General features: G+C 45.0%; 1 protein-coding gene across 2 annotated transcripts; it reads right to left on the reverse strand.

Annotated features, from left to right (window-relative positions):
• Positions 1-492: 492 nt before the first annotated feature.
• Positions 493-12,631, reverse strand: IKBKB (inhibitor of nuclear factor kappa B kinase subunit beta). Of its 2 annotated transcripts, XM_027443578.3 has the most exons (21): positions 12,456-12,631; positions 12,277-12,371; positions 11,566-11,683; positions 10,702-10,771; positions 8,916-9,004; positions 8,341-8,430; positions 7,985-8,109; positions 7,550-7,657; positions 7,113-7,242; positions 6,513-6,707; positions 6,172-6,280; positions 5,683-5,806; positions 5,278-5,429; positions 5,113-5,174; positions 4,007-4,116; positions 3,697-3,746; positions 3,045-3,144; positions 2,717-2,864; positions 2,404-2,531; positions 1,611-1,701; positions 493-1,022 (listed from the first exon to the last, which is right to left on the reverse strand). In XM_027443578.3, the coding sequence occupies exons 1-21, from the start codon at positions 12,558-12,560 to the stop codon at positions 954-956; spliced, it is 2,268 nt and encodes a 755-aa protein (XP_027299379.1). In that variant the 5' UTR covers positions 12,561-12,631; the 3' UTR covers positions 493-953. The 2 variants fall into 2 exon arrangements, with proteins under 2 accessions (XP_027299379.1, XP_027299380.1); XM_027443579.3 differs by lacking the exon at positions 12,277-12,371 and having other exon boundaries at positions 12,456-12,593.
• Positions 12,632-12,719: the final 88 nt, after the last annotated feature.

A 12,719-nucleotide genomic window follows, 5' to 3' on the forward strand; every position in this document is an offset into this window, starting at 1 on the left:
TGGTCCAAGTGCCCTGCTCAAGCACGGCTACCTAAAGTTGCTCTTGAAGATCTCCAAGGAACAAAACTCCAAAATCTCTTTCGGCAACCAGTTTCAGTGGTTCATCACCTGCACAGTAAAGAAGTTCTTCTTGATGTTTAGAGGGAAGCTTCGGTATTCCAGTTTGCGCGCACTGCCCTCTTGACCTGGCACTGGGCACCACTGAAAAAAAAGCCTAGCTCCATCTTTGTTACATCTTCCCTTCAGGTATTTTTATACATTGAGAGTTCCCCCTGACCTATCTATTTTCTATGCTAAAAAGTGCCAGCCCTCTCAGCCTTTACTCCTAGGAGAGGTGCTCCTTCCTATCCCTTAGACATGGAGAAGTATTTTTCCCCAACAACATATACACTAACACTTTGCTTCTCTGTGCTGTCTAGGATAACATCCTTACCTCTCACACCTTAGAAAGCAGCTTTTTCATTGAAGGTATCAAAAAGAACAAACCAAAAGTTCACAGTTTTAGATAATTTTGTTCCCATAGAGGAAACACGTATCAGATAACCATTACACTACAAAAAAGTGCAAATCAGCAAAGTTAAGAAAATTAGTTCACAGTTCAGGTATATTAGGAAAGTGACATCTACCATTGATGGTGCAAACTGACTGCAGGTGTTGTCCAGTGTTCATCAGAAAGCCTGAAAGCTAGCAAAACCACCACATGTGGTGCTTAAGGCAGAGAGTAAAAATAGCTACTGTCTTTAAGGCATGATTAAGAACTCTTTCCAAGCAGTTAGAACACGTTTCCTACTCTATCTTCATGAAAAAAAAGCATCTGAGATGTGGATACTATAAGCTATGCCATGTGTCTCTCAGAAGTAGAAGGAGGCATTTTAACTTCCCTTTTCAGAGGCAGCAGCTTATTACAGTTGGCTTCCTCAAGCAGCATGGCTTCAGACGCAGTTGAAGTGATTTTACATCTGGGTTTGTTCTGGACTGTTTCTTTCTTCTACCTGAAGCTGCAGCCAGCTCCAATCTAGAGCCTAAAGTATAAACAGTTAGAAATGCAGAGTTCAACACTAGCTTGCACCTGAGATTGCAAAGATTTAAAAAAATTCACTGTAAACAAGTTAGTCAATATAGTTTCATGATGAACCATGTGATTTCTTAGAAAACACTACGCACAATCTATTTTCTTCAATATTTTACTTGCTTGTCAGTATTCTACTTCAGTAAACAAGCATCCCTGCACACCAATATATTGCCACCACAGGCCCATCCCAACTGCAAAAGTGCAGTTTTATAGTACCTCTGTAAAACAGCCAAGCTCTCTCCCCTCCCCATCTGCCCTTCAAAGGAAGGGAAGTGTCAATAGCTCTGTGCCAAACTGTAAAGCGCCAAAGTCAGTCCCAAAGACATGGCTCTCACTTTCAAGAAGCAGGGAATGTGGCAGCAGTTCAAGTAGGAGAGCAGGTGGTTTCATCTCACACAACTCATATTCTTTTCTTGTTCACAAGAGAAAATAGATTTCCACTAACCCTATTACTTATTTGTAGGCAAAGGTACACAAGCAGAAGTTTGAAGTAATAAGCATCCCCAATCCACTTGTAAAAGAATATTAAGTATGTTACCATAAAGCTCTGCTCCTGATCCTTCATTGTGTCATGCATCACATTTTCTAGTTGGCTAGAGAGTTTTTGTGATTCCAGCAGTAGCTCCTCACTGAAAGAGAGGATTGTTAAACTATTATTTTCTACGGAAGTCTCGTTTAAAGGTAGGGGCAGCACCTCTTGAGCAACTGTGGTTGGCAGGTATGCTGCACAGCACAGAGGAGCGTTAACAGTTTATAAGCTCATAGTGCAACAGGGAAAGTCAGTAGCGTCCTCAGATTTACTGGGATGAGGGAGAAGGAAGCACGTTCAAGTTGGAATTGGGTTCTTATGTGAAGTCACTGTCACTACAGAAAAAGTTGCAGACCATCCTATAAACTAAAGCATGAAGCAACGTACAAGTAAACTAGCCGAGGTCTCATTCCAAATGGTGATCCAGTTCCTTTCAGCAAGCCAGAACTACAAGTGGTTAGTGTAACAGTCTCTCCTGGATGACATAGACCAGCTACCATTCCTTCCATAATGCACCAGAAGTTCCTGCAGCCAATGCACTTCAAATAAGCCCAACCCCTCCAGATAAAACAAACCCCGTATTATTGAGGCACATATGTGGTGTGTATAGCAACACATTACTTCCAGTTGTTCATCAGGAATATTGACAAGACCTAGATTATCCAGCTATTATAGATAGGACTCTTGACACCAGAAGTTGAATGCGAAGTATAGAATGTAAGAATGTATCATTTCTCAAAGCAGGACATCTGGCTTCACAGTGCTGGCATTAGCATCAACAGAACTCCAGCCATCCCCTCACCTTTTCCTGACAGATTCTGATAAATTGTAGGTTCCAGAAGGGACCTGCAGCAGCAGCTGGCCAGGGCTACTAAAACGCGATGTGTTTATGCTCTCTGGACTGCCCGTAACTGGACCACGTACTTTACTCTGAAAGAAAACAGCAGATTCAGACTGCGATCATTTCCACCAACCAGGAATGCAAGAGAGCCTAGAAATTGGCCTCAATCCTAATTTAAATCAGTAGAAAAAAATTACTACAGGACATACTAAGCTTACTATTAATTATTTCAGTTATCTGGGTACAGTTGAACTGGAGTTTTAATTTTACTTACACAAGCAATTTTCAATAAGTTCCACAGTTCTTTCTGTCGTTTCTCCTGAAGCCTAACAACTGTTTCCTCATCTTCATTCATCAGATTCATCACTTTCTCCACTCTGGGGAACAATTCCAGTGCCTTCTGCTTGCAAACAACAGTTTTACTTTAAAAAAAAAAAAAAAAAAAAAAAAAAAAAGATTACACATTGGCAACTGCGGTAGGGAAACTTTTCTGAAGTTTCTTATCCCCTGTAACACTTTGTTTTTTAAACCTCTAGAACAGAACCTCTTGCTGAAAATGTTGTCTCTCAACTGCCAATAAAAGCTTAGTCTACAAAGCTCACCTGAGTTGAGCATAAATGACACGGACTTTTTTTTCAAAGGTCTGGATTGCCTGTAGAAGCAGTCGTACTATTTCTTGGCTGTCACCACTTGTCCTCTGATCTGGAATAGTCAGAGTATTACACAGAAAAGTAAGCTTTTAAGACAGAGCAAGAAGCTTTTTAATGGTTTGTTTCCACCACTTCTTCCATCCTGAAACATCCCAGAAGTTCAGGGCATGCATGTTTGAGAGGAATGAAACGCACTGTGTTTTAGCCACCTTCTTCAAATAGATGAGAATTGGAAAGCAGAGTTGAGAGAGTGGGTTTACTGCCTTGGGGCTGTATAATTGCTCAAAGGAACAGTTGTCTTTCATGCTTCCCACAGAGAAATAGAAGCACCAGCATACACTTGCAGTAACAGCTTGCTCTGAGAAGTGTTCAGAAGACTTTCAAGAAAAGGCATTCAGAAGGCATCAAGAAAGCAAGGCCGGCCTGGTTTAAAATTGATTCCCTAACTCTCCTTTCCAAAAAAGCCAAGTCCAGAAGAGTGCACATACAGCTAGCATAAAGGCAGGCCTAGAATGTAGAGAAAGTTTTCTCAATGCAGATTACAGCACCTCCAAAGTAACTACCCACACAAAGCAAGCTGACCTTGACCTAAAGCGTCATTTACCTCTTGGCTTTTCTCTCAGTCTCCGGTACAGCTCTCTGGCTTGTTCTTCTCTAGAAGAAAAAGACACAGAACACAAAGAATTTCTCTAGAACTTAAATTATGAACAAGTAACTCAAGAACTCAAATCTTTCATACATTATTTTAGATCAACAGGGAAGGAGTCAAAATTTTTTTTTTCTAGTGTCAAAGTCCTGCAAGTCCCTCATAATTTGGGCTGAGGAGATAACAGTTTTGTTGTCCTCCAGTGAAATAGGAGCTAAATTTAGCTAGCAACACTCTTAAATCTGAAATTCAAGATAGTTCAACTCACAAATCCTCCAGTATTCCTCCTTGTTTACGACCTAGTGGGCTTCTCTGAAGGTCCACAATGTCTGTCTGCAGAGCCATCATTTTCTTCACTAGCTGATCCACATCATCCTCCTGAAAGCAGGGCAGAACATAAGCAGAGGGGCAGACTTATACTAAGAGATGGCTACCACTCACTGACTATTCCTTTCATTCACATTTCTGAACATGCCAGCAAGATGCTAACAACAACCACAAAGACAAACGAGAACATGAGGGACTTTACATCAAGGAAATAAATTAGCTTTGTGCTCTGGTATAAAGCACTTTCTAAGATTTTTTTGATGAAAAATTTGATCTGTGATGAAGAGCCATTGAAAGGTCATACTTCATAACAAATGTGCTGCTGGTTCACAGGCTGTCATGCTTCCTGCTGCTTTGCTGCTCCAGATCTCTCTCATCCTACCCATCATAGTGTTTCCCCTCCTCCCACAGTGCACAGCCACATCCAGTACTTGGTATCCCAAGTTGTGCTTTCCACCTAAACTTTTTCACATGCAGAGGCAGAAGCTGCCACTTGTCAGACTTCTGTCACTCTGAATCCACCATCTAGAAGACGACCAAGTGTTGGCACAGAGTAAGATGCTGACTAGTCACCTTTCACTCCTCATCTGGGACAGATGATCCTTGGCCATACTTACAGAGTTACACTCTCGTGTCAAAAGCTTTAATGTTATTGGAAGCAGGTGCACAGCGTGCACTGATAATGGGAAATTGCTGCCTTTTCAAAAAGACTGATGCTTGCCTTTTAAAGTCTTGTGTTCATCCATCTAATCATTTGCTTTCCCAATCAGTTTAACCTACTACTCCAGACCTCCTCTTTTCAACTATCCTGCTGCAACTCTCCTGCCTACAGGATTCATTAGCCAGACATGGGAGCACAACCAAGATCTCCTCTCACACTCCCCAAGCGTACAAACACTGGTAAGGGAAAGAAATGATGTAACCCAAACCAAAGCACTGTGATGTATGGAATCATCTCAGACACAGTAAGTCTCTAAGGGAAGACAAAGGAAGGAAAAGAATGTTTATTTTTTCCTCAGGATAAATAATTAAGATTCAGATACGTACTCGTCCACAAAGTTCCACAGCTTGCTCCATCTCTTTCCAGGCAAACAGCAGCTTCTCAGAAGCTAAAGGAAAAAAAGAGCAATTGCTTTTCTCAGATTCATACAGGGAAAGTTACGATATGGTGAAAGGCGGAAGAGACCTCTCTTTGCCAGATGCTATACTCACTAATTCCAAATTCAATCTGCTCTTTATACTTCTCCAGATCAATCTGGATGCTTGTTTTAAAGAAGTCCAGTTTTGCTTTCAGCTGCTGGGAAAGGGAGGCCATAGAATTCTTCATCTTCGAAAGAGTACTATTATACCGCAACAGATTCATCCTGTGTGGACAAGAAAAGGTCCTATCATCCTCCTGAACTGTAAACACAGACCTACACTTATATCAAAAGCAGATACTGTAGAGTGTAGCACCAGGCACAGAAGTATGTGTGTCAGTGAAAAGCTGAGAGTTGTGTCCTCTAACTGTTAACAGGTCTGCTCTTGGCCTTCCCTGGTCTATCACTGTCCCATTCCGTTCCCTTTTACCAAGGAGCAAAAACATAGGTAAGTATTCTAGAGAGACTACCACCATACATGGCTGCTCGCTGCCCCTGCTGCAGACGGTTGCAATCCTCTTTCAGCATCCGGATTGTATGCCAGATCTGACCCCACACTTTCCGCAACTGGAAAAAGTGCAGTATCTTCTTTGGATCCTGAACTGGAAACAGAGGGGAGAGGGGGCAGAAAAGGGAAACGTATGTATTAGCATAAAGCTTAAAAGCAGTGCTATCACATAAAACATACTCAAACATCACTTCTTTGAACAATATGTAGCCCAGACCCTACCCCTTGCAAAGTCTACAGCTGGCTATCCCGTATGCAGCTTCCCCAGTATCTCAAATCCTTCCTTTCCTCAGTTATTCTGAGGAACTGAACTAATGCTATGACAGGCTGTTTCAGTGCTTCTCCAGTCCCAAGATACAAAAGCTCTCTCTACTCTTTGCACACGACACAGACCACAGAACAAAGGTAGCCATCTCAGTGTGGACAACCTCTCACATTCATACTAGAGAAAGTCCTTACGGATGCAGTCAACACTTTCTGGATGCGGTCGCAAGGCAACCTGAGCTTCATAGGTAACTTTCTGGTTATCGAAGAGGAAGAGGAGATCTGCATCTGCAGCATCATTCACCTGCAGAAAACAGAAGACCCAACTGAGTTCTCTAAGAAACAGCAAGTCTCAGTAGCACTGGGAATGGAATGCTTCTCCTCACCCAAGGACTGCTCACCAAAGGAAACAGGGTGCTGTCAAGTGGTTGCTGTGACAAAAGCCTGCTAAAACAGCAGGGAGTGCTGCACCCCCAAAGCAACATCAGTGCTTGCTGAGTCAGTGAAAAGCAAGGAAGGGGAACATTCATGCTCACCTTGCTATCAGCTATATGCTTAGTGGCCAGCTTCTGAGAAAACAATGCAAGTCCAGCCTCTTGCAGGAGCTCCTGGTCCTGTTCTGGGATTCCAGTATCTGACTCAATCCTGGCTTTCACGGTCTGCAGAGTGTCCTCCTCCGTCACAGGGTAGGTGTGCACCGTTCCCGTAACCATGTTCAAAACATGCAGCAACTACAAGAGGAATAATGTGACATGAGAAGGGCTGAAGATACATAGGTCATGTTTGAGCAGAGATCCCAGGACCAAGACACCAAATCCTGATAAACTGTTTCAAAGCACATGCACAGCTCAAGAAGTCACTCATCAGCTGGAAGAGAGGTCACATGGTAATTATGCAGCTACAGCACCAGAATACGGAACCAAGCACATAACAGAAGCTATTTTCTACTCCCAACAAGCTCAAGGAGCATTCATCCTCCAATAAGCAAGAGGAAAGCACGTGCCATTAGCTGTCAGGAGACAGCTAAATAAGATTCTGTGTTGCTCCTCCCCCTATGACTTAGCACTCTTCTCTCATGGGCTAGCAGCAACTGATCTCTGCAAAACTTTTCAAGGTAAGCCAGGTCCATCGCTCACCTTCAAATTCAAGATGTCATCCAGAGCTTTGAAACACCCATTGGGTCCATACACAGGATCTGTACCTCTCTGCCGCGGGTGCCACATTAACATGAGTTGCAGCCATTTCTCCAGTCTCGCAGCCAAAACACTGAAGGACCGAAACATGAATGGGATCAGAGGAGACGAAGTACATTTGCAGTCACCATATTGACTGGTCTCTGCAGAAGGACTGAAATAGTTCTTCTTCTTTTTTTTTTTTTTTTTTTAAATCTCAAACGTGCTATTTAGAAGGCAGAAACAGAGACTCATCTACACAATGTCAGTCTGACAATGGACACAAGCACTGAGTGATGTACCGAACTTATTCGCTGACATAAGGCATATAATACAAAGCTGGTCCATTCACAGAATAAATAGCTCATCTTGGCATGGCACAACGGATTCCTAGTCCTTACCTGTTAAGATTATTTGGGCAGGGTAAACTGCTAGAAAATCTGACTTCTCCAGATAAGTCTTCTGAAACAACAATATCCAGCTCACTCTTCTGTCGCACTTTTGTATGCCTAATGAATTCAAGCAAGTACAATGGTGAAATCATCACTTGCCTTTCCCAGCATACATGTTAATATTCTCTTACAGTTACTCTTGACAGATACTGCTTTGGTTTCTTCTACCTCCCACACAGAAGTCAGTCCTGATCCCAGAGAGAAATTAAAGGAATGCTGAACTTGCTCAAGTTATTCAAACTCCAGTAAAGGGAGCCATTCTCCATAAGGGCAAGGAACATGGGGATACTACCCTAAGAATCAAGGGACCACACCTCTGCTTCCCACAGACAGGACAGTGGCACTGCATGCACTCTTCTTATCACCTGGCCCCAGGTCACTCACCATTGCACTGGCTGCCAGTTGGGCAGGAATGGTCTGAAGCCTGTGATGCACTCAAAGGCCAGTGTGCCAAAGCTCCAGTAATCCACTGTCACCGTATACTTCTGCTGTTCCAGCAGTTCTGGAGCCTGAGGCAGTTTACACAAGTATAAGACAAAGCCACCCATCTCTCAGCTCTCCCCACCCCTTAAGAGCTCATTAACACTTCTTTTACATTAAAGACCATGCTGAAAGCTCTGCACCCCAAATGCACCCCATGCCAGAACAACTACTTCATCCCAGCCCCAAGCCAGATTACACTGTTAACTCTGTCCCACAACAAAGTGGGAGCTGATCTTCTAGCTGAATTCCTTCCTTACCAAGTACTGCAGTGTCCCAACAAAGGATGTGCATAGGCTGCCCTGATCCAACTCCTTAGCATAACCAAGGTCAATGATTTTGTGTATTAACTGAAACACAAAACAGAGAATAAGGACACTAGAGTAAAGTTTTTGTTTGTTTGTTCGTTTTTAAAGTACACCACACAGCAGAGAAAGAAAAAAAGGTTCAGCTCTTCAAAGGTATGCAGGAAAGGTGCCAGTGAAAAGATGAAAGTAAAAATGGGAAGCTCCTGTAGATTCCTAAAACCAAAAGGTATGTAAAATTGTCGTTGGCTTTATATGGACATAGCTGGAAACATTACTTGTAATTCAGATCTTTACCCAATAGCTAAGGTCAGGTTCTTTCCTTAGTAGCTGAATGTCATACTGCCAGGTGTTAAGAGAAGTCTAACTCAGCCACGCACAAAATACTGCTCAACTGACACACAGATCTGAGCCAGCTGTTACCCTATGTCACTCTTGCAGAGTGACCACTTCAACTGCAGCAAGCACATCCACATCTTCCTCTTACTTTACATTGTCTGTGCAGGCTGAGACACCAGGTTCCTGCTTACCCTTTGCTCTCCTTGCTGCAGCACAATGTTCTCTGGTTTCAAGTCTCTGTGGATGATCCTGTTCTCATGAAGGTACCTGAGAGCAGACGCTGAGACACAGAAAGAACCACTTTTAAGAATGCAACTAACACTATCTAGCATGAGCTCAGTAAACTTTCATTTCTATGTGATGTAAGCATTGCTTTTGAGTCAAATCTTGCACAATCAACAAGATCATTGACTGAACAATGAAATGCCATGTTCAAGAGGAAAGCTTGACATCAAACTCTTCTGGACACAGATTTGTTCTCTTGGCAGATACATTTTTGAAGTTAAAGTAGATTCACTTCTCTTCAAGTCTCTCCCTTCCCATGTACTGAAGGTTAAAAAACATAATAAAAGCTGTGCAGAAGTAAAATATATCTAGTCACTAGAAGAGTGTCTGTATCTTCAACAGTCTTAACCTAGGATCCAAAAGGTGCTCTGCCCAACACTTTCTGTCCTATCCTGTCCACAAAGCATTCTTCTCCCCACTTCACCTTCAAAACTCCTCAAAAATTTATGTTTATGTCCTACTCAGGACCAATGTGACATCACAACTAGTAGGTTGACGAATTCCATCTATACTAGGAAGACCAAAAAAAAAAAAAAAAAACTCATCTTAAGAATACAAAGCGAGAAAAAATGCCCTCTATTTCTTTGTACTTGCTCGAAGTAATACTTTAAGATATTTCATTTTTTCGGAATAAAAAAGCACGTTGCTAGAAAAAACAAAAACTTAGTAATATTTACGGTTCCAGAGGGCTTTTCAGCTGTGACTAAAACTTGTGCCAAAGGGACTCACTTTTTGATCTCCAAGTCTTAGTGTCCCTTCTGACTGCATTCCCAGACTGAGCTCTCCTGTTCAGCATGAAATGATTCAGCTAGACTTTCAGGAGTAATCAATAATATAATATTCTTCTAAAGGTCAGTAACCCTAGAAAGACCAACTATGCTTGCACTGTAAGGGATCTGTAAAACAAGTTATATCGACTGTTGGAAACATTTCTGATCAACTACAGTTCAGGTTGTACAAGTGGAGATTTAGATCTGTCCCTCTTCCTAAGCACAAACAGGCATAGGAACACAAGCTTCACTCTAAACACGATCCACCATTGCCTCCAGTCAGCCCTCTGTATCATTTCCTGGTGGTTCAGAAGTGAAATGATCAGACAGCAGAGTACAAATGCTTTGTGAACACAAAGGATGGGAGATTCTGCCTAACAGTCGTATCCACAGTAGAAGTAATGACAAATGCACGTTTCTTCTCTTGCCACAAGCTCACCTTCTAATCATGCACCTGCCCCAAAAACAGTTTTCAATAACTTCTCTACAAACCCCGATCATCTATCCAGTTTTGCCTCAGCTTTGACTCAGTAAGATCTTGGTGTAGTCTAAACAAAAATCTCAGTCCCAAAAATCTCTAGACAGCTCTCTCAGTAACCTTTGCAGTCATCTTTTTATTATTCTTTTTTGTCTAAAATTCCACATAGTGTTTGCCCAAATGCTAATGGAAACCCACTTATAACAAACACTGAAGTGCTGGTCATTGGCTGTTGAGCTGAGTGGAGACTGATAGAACAAAAACTAAAGGCTGGCTCTCTTAAAAGGAGAATTGGCAAAGCAAAACAGGCAACAACTATACTGCTTAAGGGGTCTTATCTAACATAAGAGTTCAACAGGTCACTGCTGCAGTAGTGACCCCTTTGAAGTGCCCCCTTGAAGGGGCTTCCAGGGTTCAGACTACTGAAAATCAGCTACCACTTACCAATATCAGATAATAAGATGAGAATCGCTTCCTCCCGCAGGCCACAGCAATTCTCCAGCTGATTCAGGTACTGAAAGAAAACAACACAGAATATAGTCTCTCCATCCTGTATCCTGAGGAAGGATGTCAGTCCCACAAGCTCTCACGAACGCAAGAAGCTCCCGAAACAGCAATGATATTTTCTACGGGCACAGAACTTCGTGGAACTGGGACCTCTGGTAGTAATAATTACAGCTTTAGGCCTTAGCATATCCGTGAGATAAGAAAGAGTGGGTGGAAAAAGTCAGCATAATGGCCGCCCTCTTCCTTCTACTTGCTGTGTCCTACAACATAGCCATTTCCCCTGGGCCTGGCTACATCAGCTCTGAAGTCAGATATAAGTTCTGGGTTTCATCTATGGGCACATTATAGCAAAGGTTAGAAAAACAGTAAGATTAGAATTAAAACATGGGTCTTATTTTCTTTTTTTTTTTCCTCCATCTATGACAGAAAGGGGTTTATCACTGTCAAGAAGGATACTACCCACAGGAAGGCCCGGCCCTTTGATGGTCCTGGCCATACTCACATCCTGTAGCACATCCCTCATGCGTACCCTCATCCTCTACATGCAAAATCCTTGCACTGTCCTTTGCAGCCAAAGAAACGCAGAAAGTTTCAGAAAGCACTGAAGTTTTCAGAAGCAGAACTTTATCAAGGACCAATCTGTCAGACCTTGTTGGTGCCATATTAACAATTAGGAAGCTTCAAGATGTGAAAATACATTTTTACAGGGTTGGTTCTGAAGAGAAACCCCTAGGCTCCATCTTGCCAAGAAGCTGATTCATGCTTTTTCCACTGTCACCATCACCATGCCAGTGACCTCACCTTGCGGAGGTCTCCGCCTTGGCAGTACTCCATAGCCAGCAATGGCAGGTCATTGGGTGCAAGCTTCTGCATTCCCTCGGGAACATCGCGGGCAGCCACCACGTTGGGATGGTTCAGCCTGAGGAATGGAAGTGAGACAAGTACAGGTGATCACCAGAACCAAGGCAAACACTTTCTGCAAGAGCTACGCAGTCTCACATATTCACAGTCACCACGTGAAGTCCTACAGGGATACGAATCCCTCGAGAAGCTGAAATACTGAATTTTACTGCTCTACAATTCATCCATCCTTCGTGGACCCGGAGACTCATCCCAATTCCTTGCTTCCCGCGTGCAAGCTGTGCTTTCTCTCAACGGAAACACACGGGAGATCTGCTTGGAAGCTACAGGACGACACCCTGCTGATCCGAGCCGTCCGACACCGGCTGCTGCCATTCCCCGGACGAGCCCCGAGCCGGAGCCGTGCCGCCCCACGCGAGCGGCCCAGCCCCGAGGCAGAGCAGGAGCGCTGTGCTCCGCGGAGCGGCGGCAGCGCAGCACCGAAGACGGCGGCGGGACGGCCGCAGGAGGAAGCCCCCGAGTCCGAGGAACGCCGGAACCCCCCCCCCCGCGCCGGGACTCGAGAGCCGGCCCCGCCCGCCCAGCCCCAGCCCGGCGGCGCCAGGCCGCGCCCCGCCGGGCCGAGCCGGGCCCCCCGCGCCGCCGCCTCACCTCTTCATGATCTGGATCTCCAGCGCCCAGCGCTCGCGGTTGCGCGGGCTCAGCTCCTGGCGGCACTGCTTGATGGCCAGCTGCTCGCCGCTCTCCTGCGGGGACAGCGCGGGCCCGGCTCAGCGCGGGCCGGGCCGGGTCGGGCCGTGGGGGGGAGGGGAGGGGCGCCCGGCGCCTACCTTGTTGTGCCACCGAATGACGTTGCCGAAGCCGCCGGTGCCCAGGCGCTCCTTCATCTCCCAGGGGCCGCAGGTCTGCGCCTGCAGGGCCGGCGGCCGGCTCATGGCGGGGCCGCGGCGCCCAGGCTGCCGGCGCGGCCGCTTCCGGCTCCGGCCCGGGCGGCGCGAGCCCGCCCTTAAAGGAGCCGCGCGCACCCCGCCCCGCCCCTCCGCCAGCCCTCGGCTGCGCCTCACGCCCCGGGTCCCGGCCGAGCTCCGCGGGGC

This window comes from Anas platyrhynchos, chromosome 23 (genome assembly GCF_047663525.1).
Source record: "Anas platyrhynchos isolate ZD024472 breed Pekin duck chromosome 23, IASCAAS_PekinDuck_T2T, whole genome shotgun sequence".
Taxonomy (NCBI): domain Eukaryota; kingdom Metazoa; phylum Chordata; class Aves; order Anseriformes; family Anatidae; genus Anas; species Anas platyrhynchos.